The sequence below is a fragment of the Cricetulus griseus genome (assembly GCF_003668045.3).
Source record: "Cricetulus griseus strain 17A/GY chromosome 1 unlocalized genomic scaffold, alternate assembly CriGri-PICRH-1.0 chr1_0, whole genome shotgun sequence".
NCBI lineage: Eukaryota > Metazoa > Chordata > Mammalia > Rodentia > Cricetidae > Cricetulus > Cricetulus griseus.
Window position 1 is genome coordinate 105,204,584 of NW_023276806.1, and position 14,355 is coordinate 105,218,938.

The window sequence follows — 14,355 nt, forward strand, 5'->3', positions numbered from 1 at the left end:
CTAACCACAAGTAATTTCAGAGGATGGTGATAATCACTAAAATATATATTTGCAAGAGACCTATCCAGTCCTCCAGCACTATTTTTTTGATGCTTGGGACTTTTATTCTTTTGTTTAAGCTGCAGCTGCTAATATAAAGAAAGGAACAACGGATAAACAACCCACGTGGAGTTTATTTACCAGAAAAGGGGGGAGAAGGGGATGGGTAGTCAGCCAACCCAAGAGGAGCCAAAAGGAAGAGAGTGAGGGATGGGTGGCAGGACCTTTTAAAGGAAATGTTGCATATGCGAACGGGGTTTTGCACCTCACAGGTTGCAATGCATGGTGGGTGAGTGCCCCATTGTTAGGGGGCGGGGTCAGGGTCATCCAGGTGTATTGTTCTTACAGGGACACTTATGATTTGTGAATCAGCACTCAAGTTTCATGTCTGTTTCTGTGATAAACTATCCTGACAAAAAGCAATGTAGGGAGAAAAGAACTTCTTCATCTTACAATTCCAGGTTTCACTCCATCATTATTGGGAAGTCAAAGGCATACACTCAAGTAGCTAGTTGTATAACATCATAGTTAAGGGGATAAACAAATAGATCAGGGCTACTTGCTTCTCTCATCCAGCTTATATACTTTAGGATCCCTATTAGGAGTTGGTGCTGCCCACAAGGGCTGGATCAATTAACAGTGAAGATAATCCCATATAATTGCTCACACACAACTTAGGCTAGATAATTGCACAAATGTTACTCTTTTCTAAATGATTCTAGGTTAAGACAAGCTGACATTAGAAACTAATCATAGAAGTGGGAGGCCCATGATTTTAACTAAAACTTTTGGAATTCAAATCCCTATTATCATTCAAGATATCTCTCATAAAACCGAGGCAATCTGCCTTTTTAATGAATGTTTCAAATTTTATAAGATGATGCTTCAAGGAGATTATCTCTTCTTTGCTAACAACAGCAAAAAAAAAATCCACAAAAGTAGGGTTTACAAATCTCTGGAAAAACAGAGAGAGAAGTAATGACCTTTTTGATGATTCTTCTTACATCCTGTATAATTTTTCTAAGCATATTTAACACACTGAAGGAAAAACTAACGGTTATTTCATCTGTTTATTCTATGTGAAATGCAGTATATATTGTATATATAATAATCCATGAATTATGTCAATGAATAAATAATACAATGAAGGGATTTCAAATATTAGACATAAATTACAAAAGGGAAAGGTAGAAAGGAATGAATGAAGGAAGGAAGGAAGGAAGGAAGGAAGAAAGAAAGAAAGAAAGAGAAAGGAAGTCAGAGCACAATTATAATTATTTGCTTTTAGATGTATGTGTGTTTGTTGTGTGTGTGTGTGTGTGTGTGTGTGTGTGTGTGTGTGTGTGTGTGTGTGTGTGTCCTATGCTAATGGGTAGATACACAAGCATATGTGACCAAGCACATAAAGACCTGAAGCTGTTTATGTTTTGTTTCTTTCATTTTTTTTTTGAGACAGGATCTCTTTACAGTCCAGGTTGTCCCAGAATTTACTATGTAGGCCAGGATGGTCTCGTACTCACAAAAATCCACCTGCCTAGATCTCAGAGTGCCTATATTAAAAGTGTGCATCACTACTCCTGGCTTGGGTGCCCTTTTTCTTTGTTCTCTCCTTCACTTCTTGAGGCATGGTCTGCTAGTGAACTCAGATGCCAAATCTAGGTAGTCTATATAGCCACATCAAGAATCACCTGTATGTACTCTACAAACACTAGGGTTACTAGTGGCTACCACACAAACCTAGTTTTTGATGTGGATTCTGGGGATCAAAACTCCAATCCTCAGATTTGCCTAGCAAACAGCTAATTCACTGAGACAACAAACCAGCCAGCCCACAATTTGTTATTCTACAAAGTTACCATAACTTAGACAGAACATCAATCTTGGGTTTAGGGAAGCAGGAAAATCATGGAAGAAGTGAGGGAGGGGCAATGATCAAAATATACTGTATGAAAATTTTCAATTAACAAATAAACTACAATAAATACCTTAACCCACACCATTTAAAAACTCCAGATCCTATGTCTGATGTGCATCAAATTTTCTGCTTACTTGCATTTCAGTTGTTATTTTGTCTCACAACTTTAAGCCAAATTCTTCACAGCCTAACTTTCTATTTCTGAGAAGTGGAATGGTAAATCAACACTTCCCAAAATATGTCCTCCATAACTCTCATTTAGAGAAGCTAATTTTGTACAAAAACATTTCTATGGCCAGTAGTTTGGAATGTGAGGCTAAAATACCATTAAACAAGACTGTTTTATTAAAAGACTCCCAAGAGACTGTTGACATAAGAAACAATTTTAAATTTCTCAGAAAAGATATAGCATGCAATGTCCTTTCGAAAATGAAATTTCCTATATTTTCACCTTCAATTGCTCATACCAAGTTAGTGAAAGTGAGACTTTAGTAACATATGTTGTGAGGGTTACACCAGGAGCTCACCAACCTTCATCTTATTGCCATGTATTCTACCATTGAATTTTCCTGGGGAGGAATAAGTATATGCTCACTACATATAGGGTACTGAAGATTGTGCAAAGAGGCTCTTTCACTCTAGTGTATTTTAGTAAACCAATGCATTTATTGGTGTTACTCACAAGAACATAGATTATTCCAGGGTTGTTTATCACAGAAAAGAACACCACAGCAGGTGCATAGGAAGCTTCATCTTTGTAGTTTTCTACACAGTTTGCAGGTAGACCCTTGAGAGAGTCTCCTTTCACAGCAATTTCTTGATGTATTCCTAACCTTTAGAAGTAACCTTGTGAATCTTGTCACTTTCTGATCCTTGTAAGTTTCATCAACTTCCTGAGTCATTATGAGTTTCCCTTTCCCTTCCAGGAAAGATTATTTCAGTTCAGAAATAAAAGCTATACATTGAGTACACTATTAGCTACAAAAAATAACTATACATCTTTCTATACTATTTTATTAGATACCTATATTTTGGCAAAAATAATAAAGTAGTCAATACATATGAACTTTTAATTTTATTTATGTCTTAAAGGCTTAATTTTAATTTAACCATTGAATTCTTCCCATTATTCTTATTGGTTGTACAATGAGGTCTGTATAAATCACATGTCTCTAAAGTCACAGAGTAAGGATTTATGCCTCTGAAACAGTTTCTCTTTAAAATTCAGAATCTATTTTGGACCATTCCAATGAAACATTACTTTGTGTAGTGCTCCATTCTAACTTCTTCTCTAAACTAAGAGGATGACAACAGGTGCACACAGGTTATAGGTCAAATCCAAGCTCCACTATTCACTAGCCTTATGATTAAGAAATAACTTTACATGTCTCAACTTTTTTGTGTTCATGTGTGAATGAAATTCTTTTTATATAAGTTACATAACAAAAAGAACATTGTTGCAGATAGACCACTCAGACCAACTGAGAAATCACTAGCCTTCTTATTAACATCATAATTATTTTTAGTTTGTTTTGAAGACCATTCTGGCATACTTTGCTTGGTGCTATACTATAAAGTCATACAAAAAATTCATGATTGAGATTTGGATTTATATCATATTTTAATAAAATAGTATCAATTATAACACTTATCAGAAGAGTTAGATGTAATGGATCTTCTTCAGATAATAACTATAAACATTTTATTGGGGTATTATGGGGCTTGCAGTTTTGTTTTGATTTTTTGGAGTCTTTTTTCCCTAGGAAGGATTATAGATGAATTCATAGTAAGGTCCAGTCACAGAATATAAAATGATTCTCTATCTATATGTTAGAGATTGTTTTGTCAAATATCACTCCATATAGAATTCTATATAACTTTAGAAGTGAGAAGTGATCTGAGTCTTTGAATTAATCATAAAACTTTAGGACAGATGTATGGTTTTTAAGAAGTAGTCAGTCAGATATCTTTGCATCATTCTATATCATCTATTTCCTATTTGTTCAGTTCGTTATCAAGGGTGGTTCTAATTCCTTGTATGCATTAATTTGTTAATCCTTGTCTGAAACATTCAAATTTTCAAAATTTTGTCATTTGTTCCATTAAAAAAGAAATTTCAGATTGTTGTGTTTTAAAAATGATAGTTTCAGAGCAAACTGACAATTATTATTTCCTAAATTACTACTTGAATTATCAACATTTCATACATATTTTGAAGATTAATAAGTACTAGGTTTTGCCAGATGCCAAAAATGGGGAAATTCACTAGCCTATATTGAATGTATAAGTATTACAGTCCATGTCACCCTAAATTCTCTGTGAATTATCACTAGTTTCTAAGTACTGTTTTCAAAACATGTACCCTCTATCTTTGATTTCAAGTGTAGCTGGTTAGTATTGTTGTATTCTAGAGACATCAGAATTTAGGACATTTTGTCTTGAATTTTAAAACTTTTTGCTGTTGTTGTTAACCAGTTTTGATGGATTTTTTTCATTCTTCATAAGGAATATAATTTTCTGAGAAGGCATGCTCTTTACATAAAAAACTAAAAGATTCCTTATGTATAGTTAATTCAAAAGACTAATTATGGAATCTACTTAAAGTAGTCATGACAATTATAGAATGTTAAAAGTTGGCAGAAGATACTCTTAAAATAAAGTTAATTTCATGGAATTTGTTCTTAATCAGTTAAGTGTTGATGGCAAGGTCTGACTTTACACAGATACACTGAACTTCTTTTACTTTCACACTATTGGTAAACAAGAATGAAGATCCTTTAGATTCTCTTCTTTAAAACAGTATTTTATTTAAAGTCTCTCCGTGTGTATAAATTTTGTGTATGATCCCTTGGACTTTGAATTATGGAAATTTGTAACCCTCTATGTATCCACTGATATCTGAATCCTAGTCACCTGCAATAGCAGTAAGTTCTGTAAATTGCTAGGCCTTCTCTCCATCTGTCTCCTTTTCAAGTACTCTGGACATACCTTTACTGGACCTAGGAACATGCCTCTATGTAAAAGAGAATTCTTTGTTCGTTGCTGGGATCTGGAAAGTTTCACTGTTGCCATGTGGGTTTTCTATTGACTTTGTGAAATATGGTGTTTATCATCTCTGGTATGACAGATTGGGTAGAAAATTCCTTACTTATTATGTTCTCTCAAAAAAAAAAAAGTAACAAAATTTGCCCGGTGGTGGCACACTCAGGAGGCAGAGGCAGGTGGATCTATGTGAGTTCGAAGTCAGCCTAGTCTACAGAGCTAGTGCCAGGACAGGCTCCAATAGCTATACAAAGAAACCCTGTCTGAAAAAAACCAAAAATAAATAAATAAAATAAACACACACACAAATAAAATAAATACAGATAATGTTATGCTCTATGATGGCGGTCAGGTGCCATTGTCCTCGAAAAGAGGTAAAGCTTTTTTTACACTAGGTCTCTTCCTTTGCTTCACTGGCATTCACATTTTGGTACGAAAAGAATAACAAATATTAATGGATTAGGCCATTCCTAGGTAGGATTCTCCTCCGAGGGATGGCACTCTCTGTAGTTAAATATTCTTCAATAATCTGTCAGAAACGGGCTGTGCTGTGTAGCGCTGTTCATTTCTATATCTCATTTTGGATTGATGTACATGCACTTTTATATCCTTCAGTTCGATATAACATTTGGCCTTTCATGTTCTCAGTTTAAGCTACAGGGAATTCAAAGATATTTCAAAGTGTAATTATACCAATCTGCATATAAAAGGCTATATGTCCTACAGAGGGTTTTAAGGAAAAGCAAAGGCTTTCAAAGAAGAAAATTAGAAGTAATTCCCACAACTGAAAGTCACCAAAGTTAATGCATATTTCATTTGATGAGAGTATTTTATATTTTAAGCCAATATATTAATCCAGAAAATGGTGGGGATTTGTGTGTGTTGTGTGTGAGTGAAGTGATGAGGAATAGAGCAGAAGTGAAAACTGAGCAAACCAAAGAAACAGCAAGTGCACATTATATATGCTGTTTCGAAAAATAGCCACATCACACCAGAAAAGTCAATGCTTATATTACTTTAACAGACAATGAGTTTCTCAATTATCTATTGTATTAGATATATATTTTGCTAAACAAGACTTCTCCAGTATTTATCTCACAGTTTTGTGTGGTTTGGAATTAGTGCAGCTCAGTTAGTGCCCAGCTGAAGTCGCTCAGATTTTCGGTCACGCTGTCTGCTGGGGAGCCTTCTTATCTGAAAGCTCAAGTTGAGAATTGGCTTCTGAGCTCAGTCATGAGGTTGTTTGCTTGCCTCCATCTTTCGTCAAATGAGCCTCTCCACGCAGCTGCATCCACAGCATTTCTGCAAACAGCACAAGAAACAAGCAAACGGTATACAAGGAGCTTCACAAAGGGGAAACCATAAATGCTGTTCTATCCTGATGTGGCAGAGATGTCCCCTGCCTCTTCCCACTGTGATTTCTCAGAGCTGGTTTGTTATAGTCCACCTCCCTTCAAGAGAAAGCTTTGAGTAATATCAGCTGTCTCCCTTCATGTGTCTGTTCATGCAACGTCCTTTTTAGCCTTTTTTTAAAAAATACAAATGACCTTTAAAGATAGAAGTCCTATAATGATTTTAAACTAAAGGAACATATTGTTATTTTTTAAACAAACAAATCATCTATTTTTTTTCAAACATATTGCTCTTCAAATTAAACTTTTGGAATTCAGAAAGTTTCTTACACTTAAAATGATTTAAAAGTGATAGGATTTTTGAAAGGTTTTTGATCTTTTGAGGAGGAATTAGCATTTAAGAAACCTCAGAAAAATAATTGTGTGATTCTGAAGCTAACAAAGTACTTAGCAGAGAAGTTGAGCAGCATATGGTTATGCTAGTCCCAAACAGTAAACTGTGTCTGCATGTGCCAATTCTTAATTACCAGCTCATTAACACACAGGTGTCAATTGCTGGTGGCAAAGGCAATACCCACATGGCCTAGTTTCTGTCATGCACGGTGTAATTAAATTGACCTCCAGTGCTTTAGCTTGCTAGCTTCCTGTTACTATTTAGACACTAATCTCAGGTTTTTATCAAATTAGAACAATATAGCAAATAAAACCAATATATGAAAGAAAAAATCTATTTTGTGCTACTTTCCAAAATGAATCTTCATATAGAAAACTAACCTTAAAAAGAGTTGTCTAAATAACCATGAGTGCTAGATATAAAAAAACAACAAATAACAATGTCTATCATACATACTGATGTTGACAAGACCAGTCTACATTAGATAATAAGGGTATGGTTGTGGCAAAACAAAAGGAAAAAATAAATTACTGTAAATGTGACATTCAGATAAATTAACTGTGTGTGGTATGGCTCTCATTGTTGATATACAATGGAAATGCATTGTTTAGTTTTACATTTTGATTATTAATTCAAATGTTATTCCATCTCAAATATATCAACACTTTCCACTAAAGCCATATCAATAATAAAAGCTATACTAACAAGTATTTTATCTCTAAGGTTTCAATCTATGAGGAGTAGGATTATCTACTGATGGTATTCCATGGGTATCATGAGAGTTTGTTCTCTATGGAAAAAGTTCATTTTCAAGCTTCTGGCTAAAGGAAAAGAAGAGGTAAATTTTTGTACTAGCCTTTCTTCCTGTTAAAATTTTCCTAATGGAAAAAAAAAGAAAAGAAAACCACAAGGAACAATGAAAAAAATGTGAGAAAGCCCCTCTTATATTTTGGAACCTTTGAAGCATGGATAGGTCTGCCTGACATAATAACATTGACACAAGTTAATTCTTAGTGACAAAAGGAGAAGAAAGAAGATATGAGATTTATTCCACAGGAAATCCCAAAGACTCAGAAACTGATGCAGCAAATTATCTGAAGAGTGAGAGTGAAACTAAACCAAAAGCAGGATAAAAAATACATATATACCATTAAGAATTCATTAGACCACCCACATGCACTCATCTCCCCCTCAGGTAGGTGATCAAGTGTTCACTCTAGTTGGAAGAAAGGCTTATCCTCTTGGAGTGTAACACAGACAATGCCTAGATTGTAAGATAGCAGGCACATTTTATTGTCTGATCACCATACTAGAAGTCTGAATATTAAGTCTCCCAGGTATCTTTTCCCAATTAACTTTCATAGCCCAAATACCAGGGTTATGTTTCTAGGTAGAAGATCTGAAAATTTTTCTCTCGAACATCTAACTTACTTAAGGAAATGTACCTAAACACAGAAATGTGAATTCTCTAATTAAATGATTCTGCTAAATGACTATATACTTACATACTCAATAAATGCTTTTCACTGATAGGTTACCATTTAAATTTTACTGTAAAGATAGTCAAATGATGCATTTCTATCCTTTAATGTTGGAATTACATCCAAGAGTTTATGTATTCCAGGAAATCTGTAGCATTGTATTATCTCCAATTATGTAACAATTTAATAATAATTCCAAAATTTAATATATTTCAGTAAAAACTGTACCATTGTGTTATCTCCATTTCTAAAACAGTTTAATGATAATGGAGCTTTCCAAGAAAGCTCCACTTTTTGTTGACATGTCTCTCATCTATACATTTAGGTAAATAGGAAGAGTGATTAATATGAAAAGAGATGACATAACTGTGTTAAAGAATAGGAAGGAAAACTTCCTAGAATTAACATAATAAAAGTAGCAATAAACTTTCATGTTCAGTGGGAGGTTGGATTATAAGCATATGATAAAATGAAAATCTTGATAAAAGACTAAAAGATAAACATGCAATAAACAGGACCAATATTATCTTAGAATGTAGACTTTGAAAATAGGTTAAAAAGTTAAAGAAGTTAGTAGAGGAAGCTCAATCTCCAAGTAATAAAGATCCTATGATTAAGAAAAATAAGCAAAGACTATGAAATAATCTTAAGAAAAATTTTAAAAACTTAAAGGTTTCTCGTATGTAGGTTCAAAGAATTTTCCAGTTGCCTTCAGTATGAGTTAAAATAGAAAGACAGCATGTTGACTCTTCTGAATCTAAGAATGGAGATTTAAGAGTGACAGACGACTCTGCTTCTCAAAAAGCCTGAGGATTGGTTATTGAAGCCAGCTCGGTAGTTCTGTTCTTGTGCCATTGTATTCAAATGGTCCTTCTGATTTTCAAGCATTTTATTCTAGTTATCATCAGCTATCAAACTGACACAGCCTAGAGAAGAGAATCTCATCTGAGGTACTGCCTACATCAGACTGGACCATGAGCATGTCTGTAGGGGATTGTCATGATTATTATTGATATAAAGTGGCAAAGCCCATTGTGGGAGGCATAGTCCCTATGCAGGCATTCCTGAGTTATACACAGAAGCTGCTAAGACTTAATATATAAGGCAGGGCAGTCTTCCATACCTTTGGCTTCTAAGTCTGTTTTTAGTTCTTGCCCTGACTTCTCTCCATGATGGACTGTGACCTAGAAGTGTAAGCTAAACCAATCCTTTTCTCCCTATTTTGCTTTTGATCAGGATGGTTGATGAGTAACAAAAAAATAAAAACCTAGGACATGTAACAAAAGCCCACACCCAAGGCTACCCATAGCCTAGACTTGCATGTCTATAAATGTCAATCATATATCTACATCCCTAGCCATTCAGCCATATTTTTAATAAAGTTGTCGTCCTTGTCCTAGGCTTTTGTATCTTAAATTAAATGGCTTGTCATGTAGCTAGAATCTGGACTTAATTCAGATAGCAATAAACATCTGGACTTTGATGAAATAATATTGAACAACATGATTTTTGGGTCTGTCACAGTGATTATAATATCAGACAGTGGATATCATTACATGTACAATATAGAACACTTTTCAATCAGTTGAAGGACGGATATTTTATTGACAGTATTGATGACATCGACTTCATTTCTCAAAATAGACAATGTTGGATTGTACGTGTGTGTGTGTGTGTGTGTGTGTGTGTGTGTGTGTGTGTGTGTGTGTGTGTGTGTGTTAACAGGTGCGTGCAGGTAAACACACACATTTGTGAATGTAGAAGCTATTAGTCAGCATGGCTTGTTTTCTGTCACGTTCTATTTTTTTTTTGAGACAAAGTCTCTCACTGAACCTAAAACTTCTAAATTAAGTTAGACTTGACATGCTTGCCAGTAAGCCCTGTGGATTGTTCTATCATTTCTTCCACAGGTTAGGGATTACAGGTGTGTACCAACTCTCCTGTCTTTGTGCTGGTGATCGAATGTAGGTTGTCACTTTGTGTCACAAACACTTATAGTCTGAGCCATATCCCTGGACTCAGCAATGTTGAGCTCTTGAAAAGAAAACCAATCAAATTTCATGTGCCTAAACACAGTTTAACTGGCATCAATTATTACTTCCTTAGAGAATGTCCATTTAAATTTTGGAGTGGGAATATATACCATTCCCAGTGGAATCCATTGGCTGTGCCAGTGGCACATATGGCTCTCTATTATCTTTATTTTCAATGTCAAAGAATATTTATAAAATACATGACTTGAAGACATGATCTTCTTCCACTTGGTCATGCACCTACTTTTCATCCTATGGAGACATTTCTGATTTCTATAAATCTCAGTTCATCTTCAAGATATAAATTCCTATCAAGAGCCTTGATAACTGGCATAGTCAAGAAGGCATACAACAGTACTTTGCCAAATAGTTTTAGTTTTTTGTTTATTTGCTTGTTTGTTTTTACTTTTGCTTTTTCCCATGTGGGTAGAGGGATGAACGTAATTGTTTCTTCTTTCTCCAGAATAGAAATGACCACCAATGTCTTCCTCATCTGTGTTTTAGGAAAACTGTTTTGTTCTGATCCTGAATGTGACCACAGTGACACTGTCTGGTGTTTTGTGTCCTCTCACATGTGTCAAGAGTATATGACTGACACTATTCTGTCTTTCTTGTCTGTCTATGCAGCATCAAATACATATGGGGTATCTGCTCCCATAATCTGAGGGTAGGATTTCTTCACTGACTATTGGTGTGAGTGGTTGATGATTTCCAGGACTCTTTTCATCCTTTCTTACTTTTCTTTGTGTATTTCACTAACTAAATTGAAATATCTTCAATTCTCTTGCACAGAAGTTAACTTGGATATTAAAACTTTCTGTCTTGGAGAGAAGCTCATTGAGACAAAGCATACATGCGGGAGGTAAAATAACTGGATGATCTAAGGCAGTGTTTTTTTATCATGGGAGTCTTGACCCCACAGGGTCTATATCATATAGGGTACATATCAGATATTTACATTATGATTTGTTACAGTACCAGAGTTATAGTTACAAGTAGCAACAAAATGAATTTGTGGTTTAGAGTCATCACAACATGAGGAACTATATTAAAAGGTCACAGGATTAGGGAGGTTGAGAACCACTGCTCTAAAGGAAAGTGGAAAAACTCCATTTTGCAAGGAAGCTAATAAATTACAGGCAGTAAACGACTCAGATTAGCTTCAGGGAGTTCCTGAAACTGAAGAGAATCAAAGAGTCCCTCTTTGCCTTAGATTGCATAAGCAGAAGACACTGCTTAGTGTCTTCTCAGGTAATTGAGCTCCCTGAAATAAGCAGAGACCCATGTTCTCCAGCCCCAGTAAAGCCTGGAATAAAGAGAGACCAAAGTAACGACATGGCATTAAGACCAACTAGGTCCACTGAAAAAAACATTCTGCAAGTTCTTGAGTTGCCTGCTGGTTGTGCAGTACACTCCAGGTTTCCACCTTTCATGAGCTGTTGCCCATGCTAATAGGAGCTTTGGTGATGTAGTTGCTTTTATGACTCATCACCATACTCTGTTAGTGACCCCAACAAAGTATGTTCATTCATTCAGCAAGTTAGACTAGTGTTATGTAAGGGTTTATACTCTTATTTTCATATTACCAAATAGAGCTGCTCCTGGTGTTTCAATAAGGAACAGACACAGAATAGAAAAGTCGCTTGGTAAAGGTTGAGAGTTCCATAGGAAGAGAATGGACTAGTTTAAATGTGAAATTTGTGGTCAGATCTTTGATGGGTAGACCAACATTCATCTCCTTGTTTTTATCAATAACATTGGGACATGGAGAGAAACAAGTCCCTGTTCTGTACTAAAATACTGTTCCTAGGATGGATTCATTTAAAAAGAAAACACACAAAAATGGTATCAATTTCTATTAAAGGTAAGGAAATGAGTTGTAATGGTAGATAGATTAAAACTATGAACAATTGATACACTTAAAATATTTAATGAAAAATACTTGAACTCAAACTGAAAGGAAAGATGAATAAGTTTTATAACTGTTATATCTTTTACTTTTCTAACATTTTTTATATCAGTTACATGGTGTTTTGTATATGTCACAAAAGAAGGCATAAGATTTGGCTTCCTTTGTATCTTTTTCTTTCATTCTTGCCAAACATGCTTTCTTCTATATGCTCCAGACAAATTGTCCAGGTTTTAAAAATTAAAAATATTTGAATTGACATATTGCTTATACATAGCCATTTCCAGACAAATATGATTCACAGAGAATTTAAGCTGACACTAAAATTTAAATAATAACTGTCAAATATTACACAAAAAATTATCAGAATGTGAACTAACTAACTATTATCATTTTCTCCCAGGATGAAACTATGCAATTGTTTTGTGTTGTTTATATATTTTGCCTTTCTGGTCTTCTTGAATAGCTTCTTTAGTAGCACAGTAAATTTTAAATGAGAAGAGAAAATTGGAAATCACTTTTGCAAACAGGATTATATTCCTGTAGGTACATTTTCATTTCTTTTATGATATCTCATTTAAAGGAAGCTCAATTTACTTCAGAAAAGAAAAACTTCATCTTCTATTCTGTTCTGCCTACATCAGGCAGTTGATCATCTACTGGTAAGGCACTGGGGACCTACTGGTCATCTTAAATATTTTCATACTTTTCCATTTTCCCCTGTTTTACTTACTCTGACCCAAAAGAAAGGTATATTATAATGTTATCCTGGCAACAAGGTCACAATAACCTCAAGATAGGACAATGATTTTATCTTATTAAAGCAAAATAAAATGGTGATTAATTATTTTTAGTGTTATTTTCACTATTACTATTGCATGTGATAATGTGATATACTCTTTTCAACAGAAGAGTTACTGTAAATAGTTTCTTTTGGTGGGTATTGTGCTTGCTGCACAGGCACAAGGATCAAGTTTGAGTCCCAGAACCCACGAACAAGTCATCGCAACACCTCAGCTCTTAACTGCAGCACTAGCAATAGGAGGTGACAGACAGATCTTTAGAGCTCCACATTTAGTGGGTGATCTTGTTTAAAGAAATAAGATACATAGTGAGGAAAACATCCTATGTGGACCTCTAGCTGGTACACATGTACTTTTACACACAAACGTGCACATGGCATAACAAGAATGCAATTAATAAATGGGACCTCCTGAAACTGAGAAGCTTCTGCAAGGCAAAGGAAACAGTCAGTAGGATAAAACGACCACCCACAGAATGGGAAAAGATCTTCACTGATCCCACATCTGACAGAGGACTGATTTCCAAAATATATAAGGAGCTCAATGTTTCTGCCCCTCCCTTTCCTCTCCTCTTCTCCTCCTCTTGCACTTATTGTAGCAGCTCCTTCCCCCCCTACCCTCATGCACCCAATTAATGGCTATAGCAACCAAAACACCAAACAATGAAATTAAAAAGTGGGGTGCAGAACTAAATAGGGAATTCTCAACAAAGGAATCTGAAATGGCTGAAAGACACTTAAGAAAGTGCTCAAAATCATTGGACATCAGAGAAATGCAACTCAAAACAACTCTGAGATACCATCTCACGCCTGTCAGAATGGCTAAAATAAAAAATACCAATGACAATCTATGCTGGAGAGGATGTGGAGAAAAAGGAACACTCCTCCATTGCTGGTGGGAGTGCGAACTTGTAAGACCACTCTGGAAATCAGTATGGCGGTTGCTCAGAAAAATGGGAATCAGCCTACCTCAAGATTTAGCCATTCCTCTCTTGGGTATATACCCAAATAGGGCATGTACTTACAACAAGGACACATGTTCAACCATGTTCATAGCAGCATTGTTTGTAATAGCCAGAACCTGGTAGCAACCTAGATGCCCCTCAACTGAATAATGGACTGAGAAAATGTGGCACATCTATACAATGGAGTGCTACCCAGCAGAAAAAAGCAACGGAATCTTGAAATTCGCAGGCAAATGGATGGAACTAGAGGAAACCATCCTGAGTGAGGTAACCCAGTCACAAAAAGACAAACATGGTATGTACTCACTGTTATATGAATTTTAGACATAGAGCAAAAGATTACCATTATATAATGCTCTTCACCAAAGAAACTAGGAAACATGAAGGACTCTAAGGGATAAATGGTCCCCAGGAATGGAAGTG

At 35.3% G+C, this 14,355-nt stretch overlaps 1 protein-coding gene across 1 annotated transcript in view; it reads right to left on the minus strand.

Moving 5' to 3' along the window:
- Window positions 1–6,227: 6,227 nt before the first annotated feature.
- The window catches only part of Pcdh10 (protocadherin 10), a 57,716-nt gene continuing 49,588 nt past the window's right edge, over window positions 6,228–14,355 (minus strand). Inside the window, exon 5 of the mRNA XM_027391903.2 lies at window positions 6,228–6,298. Within this exon, the coding sequence (XP_027247704.1) occupies window positions 6,228–6,298 (71 nt within the window). The remainder of the gene's footprint in view (window positions 6,299–14,355) is intronic.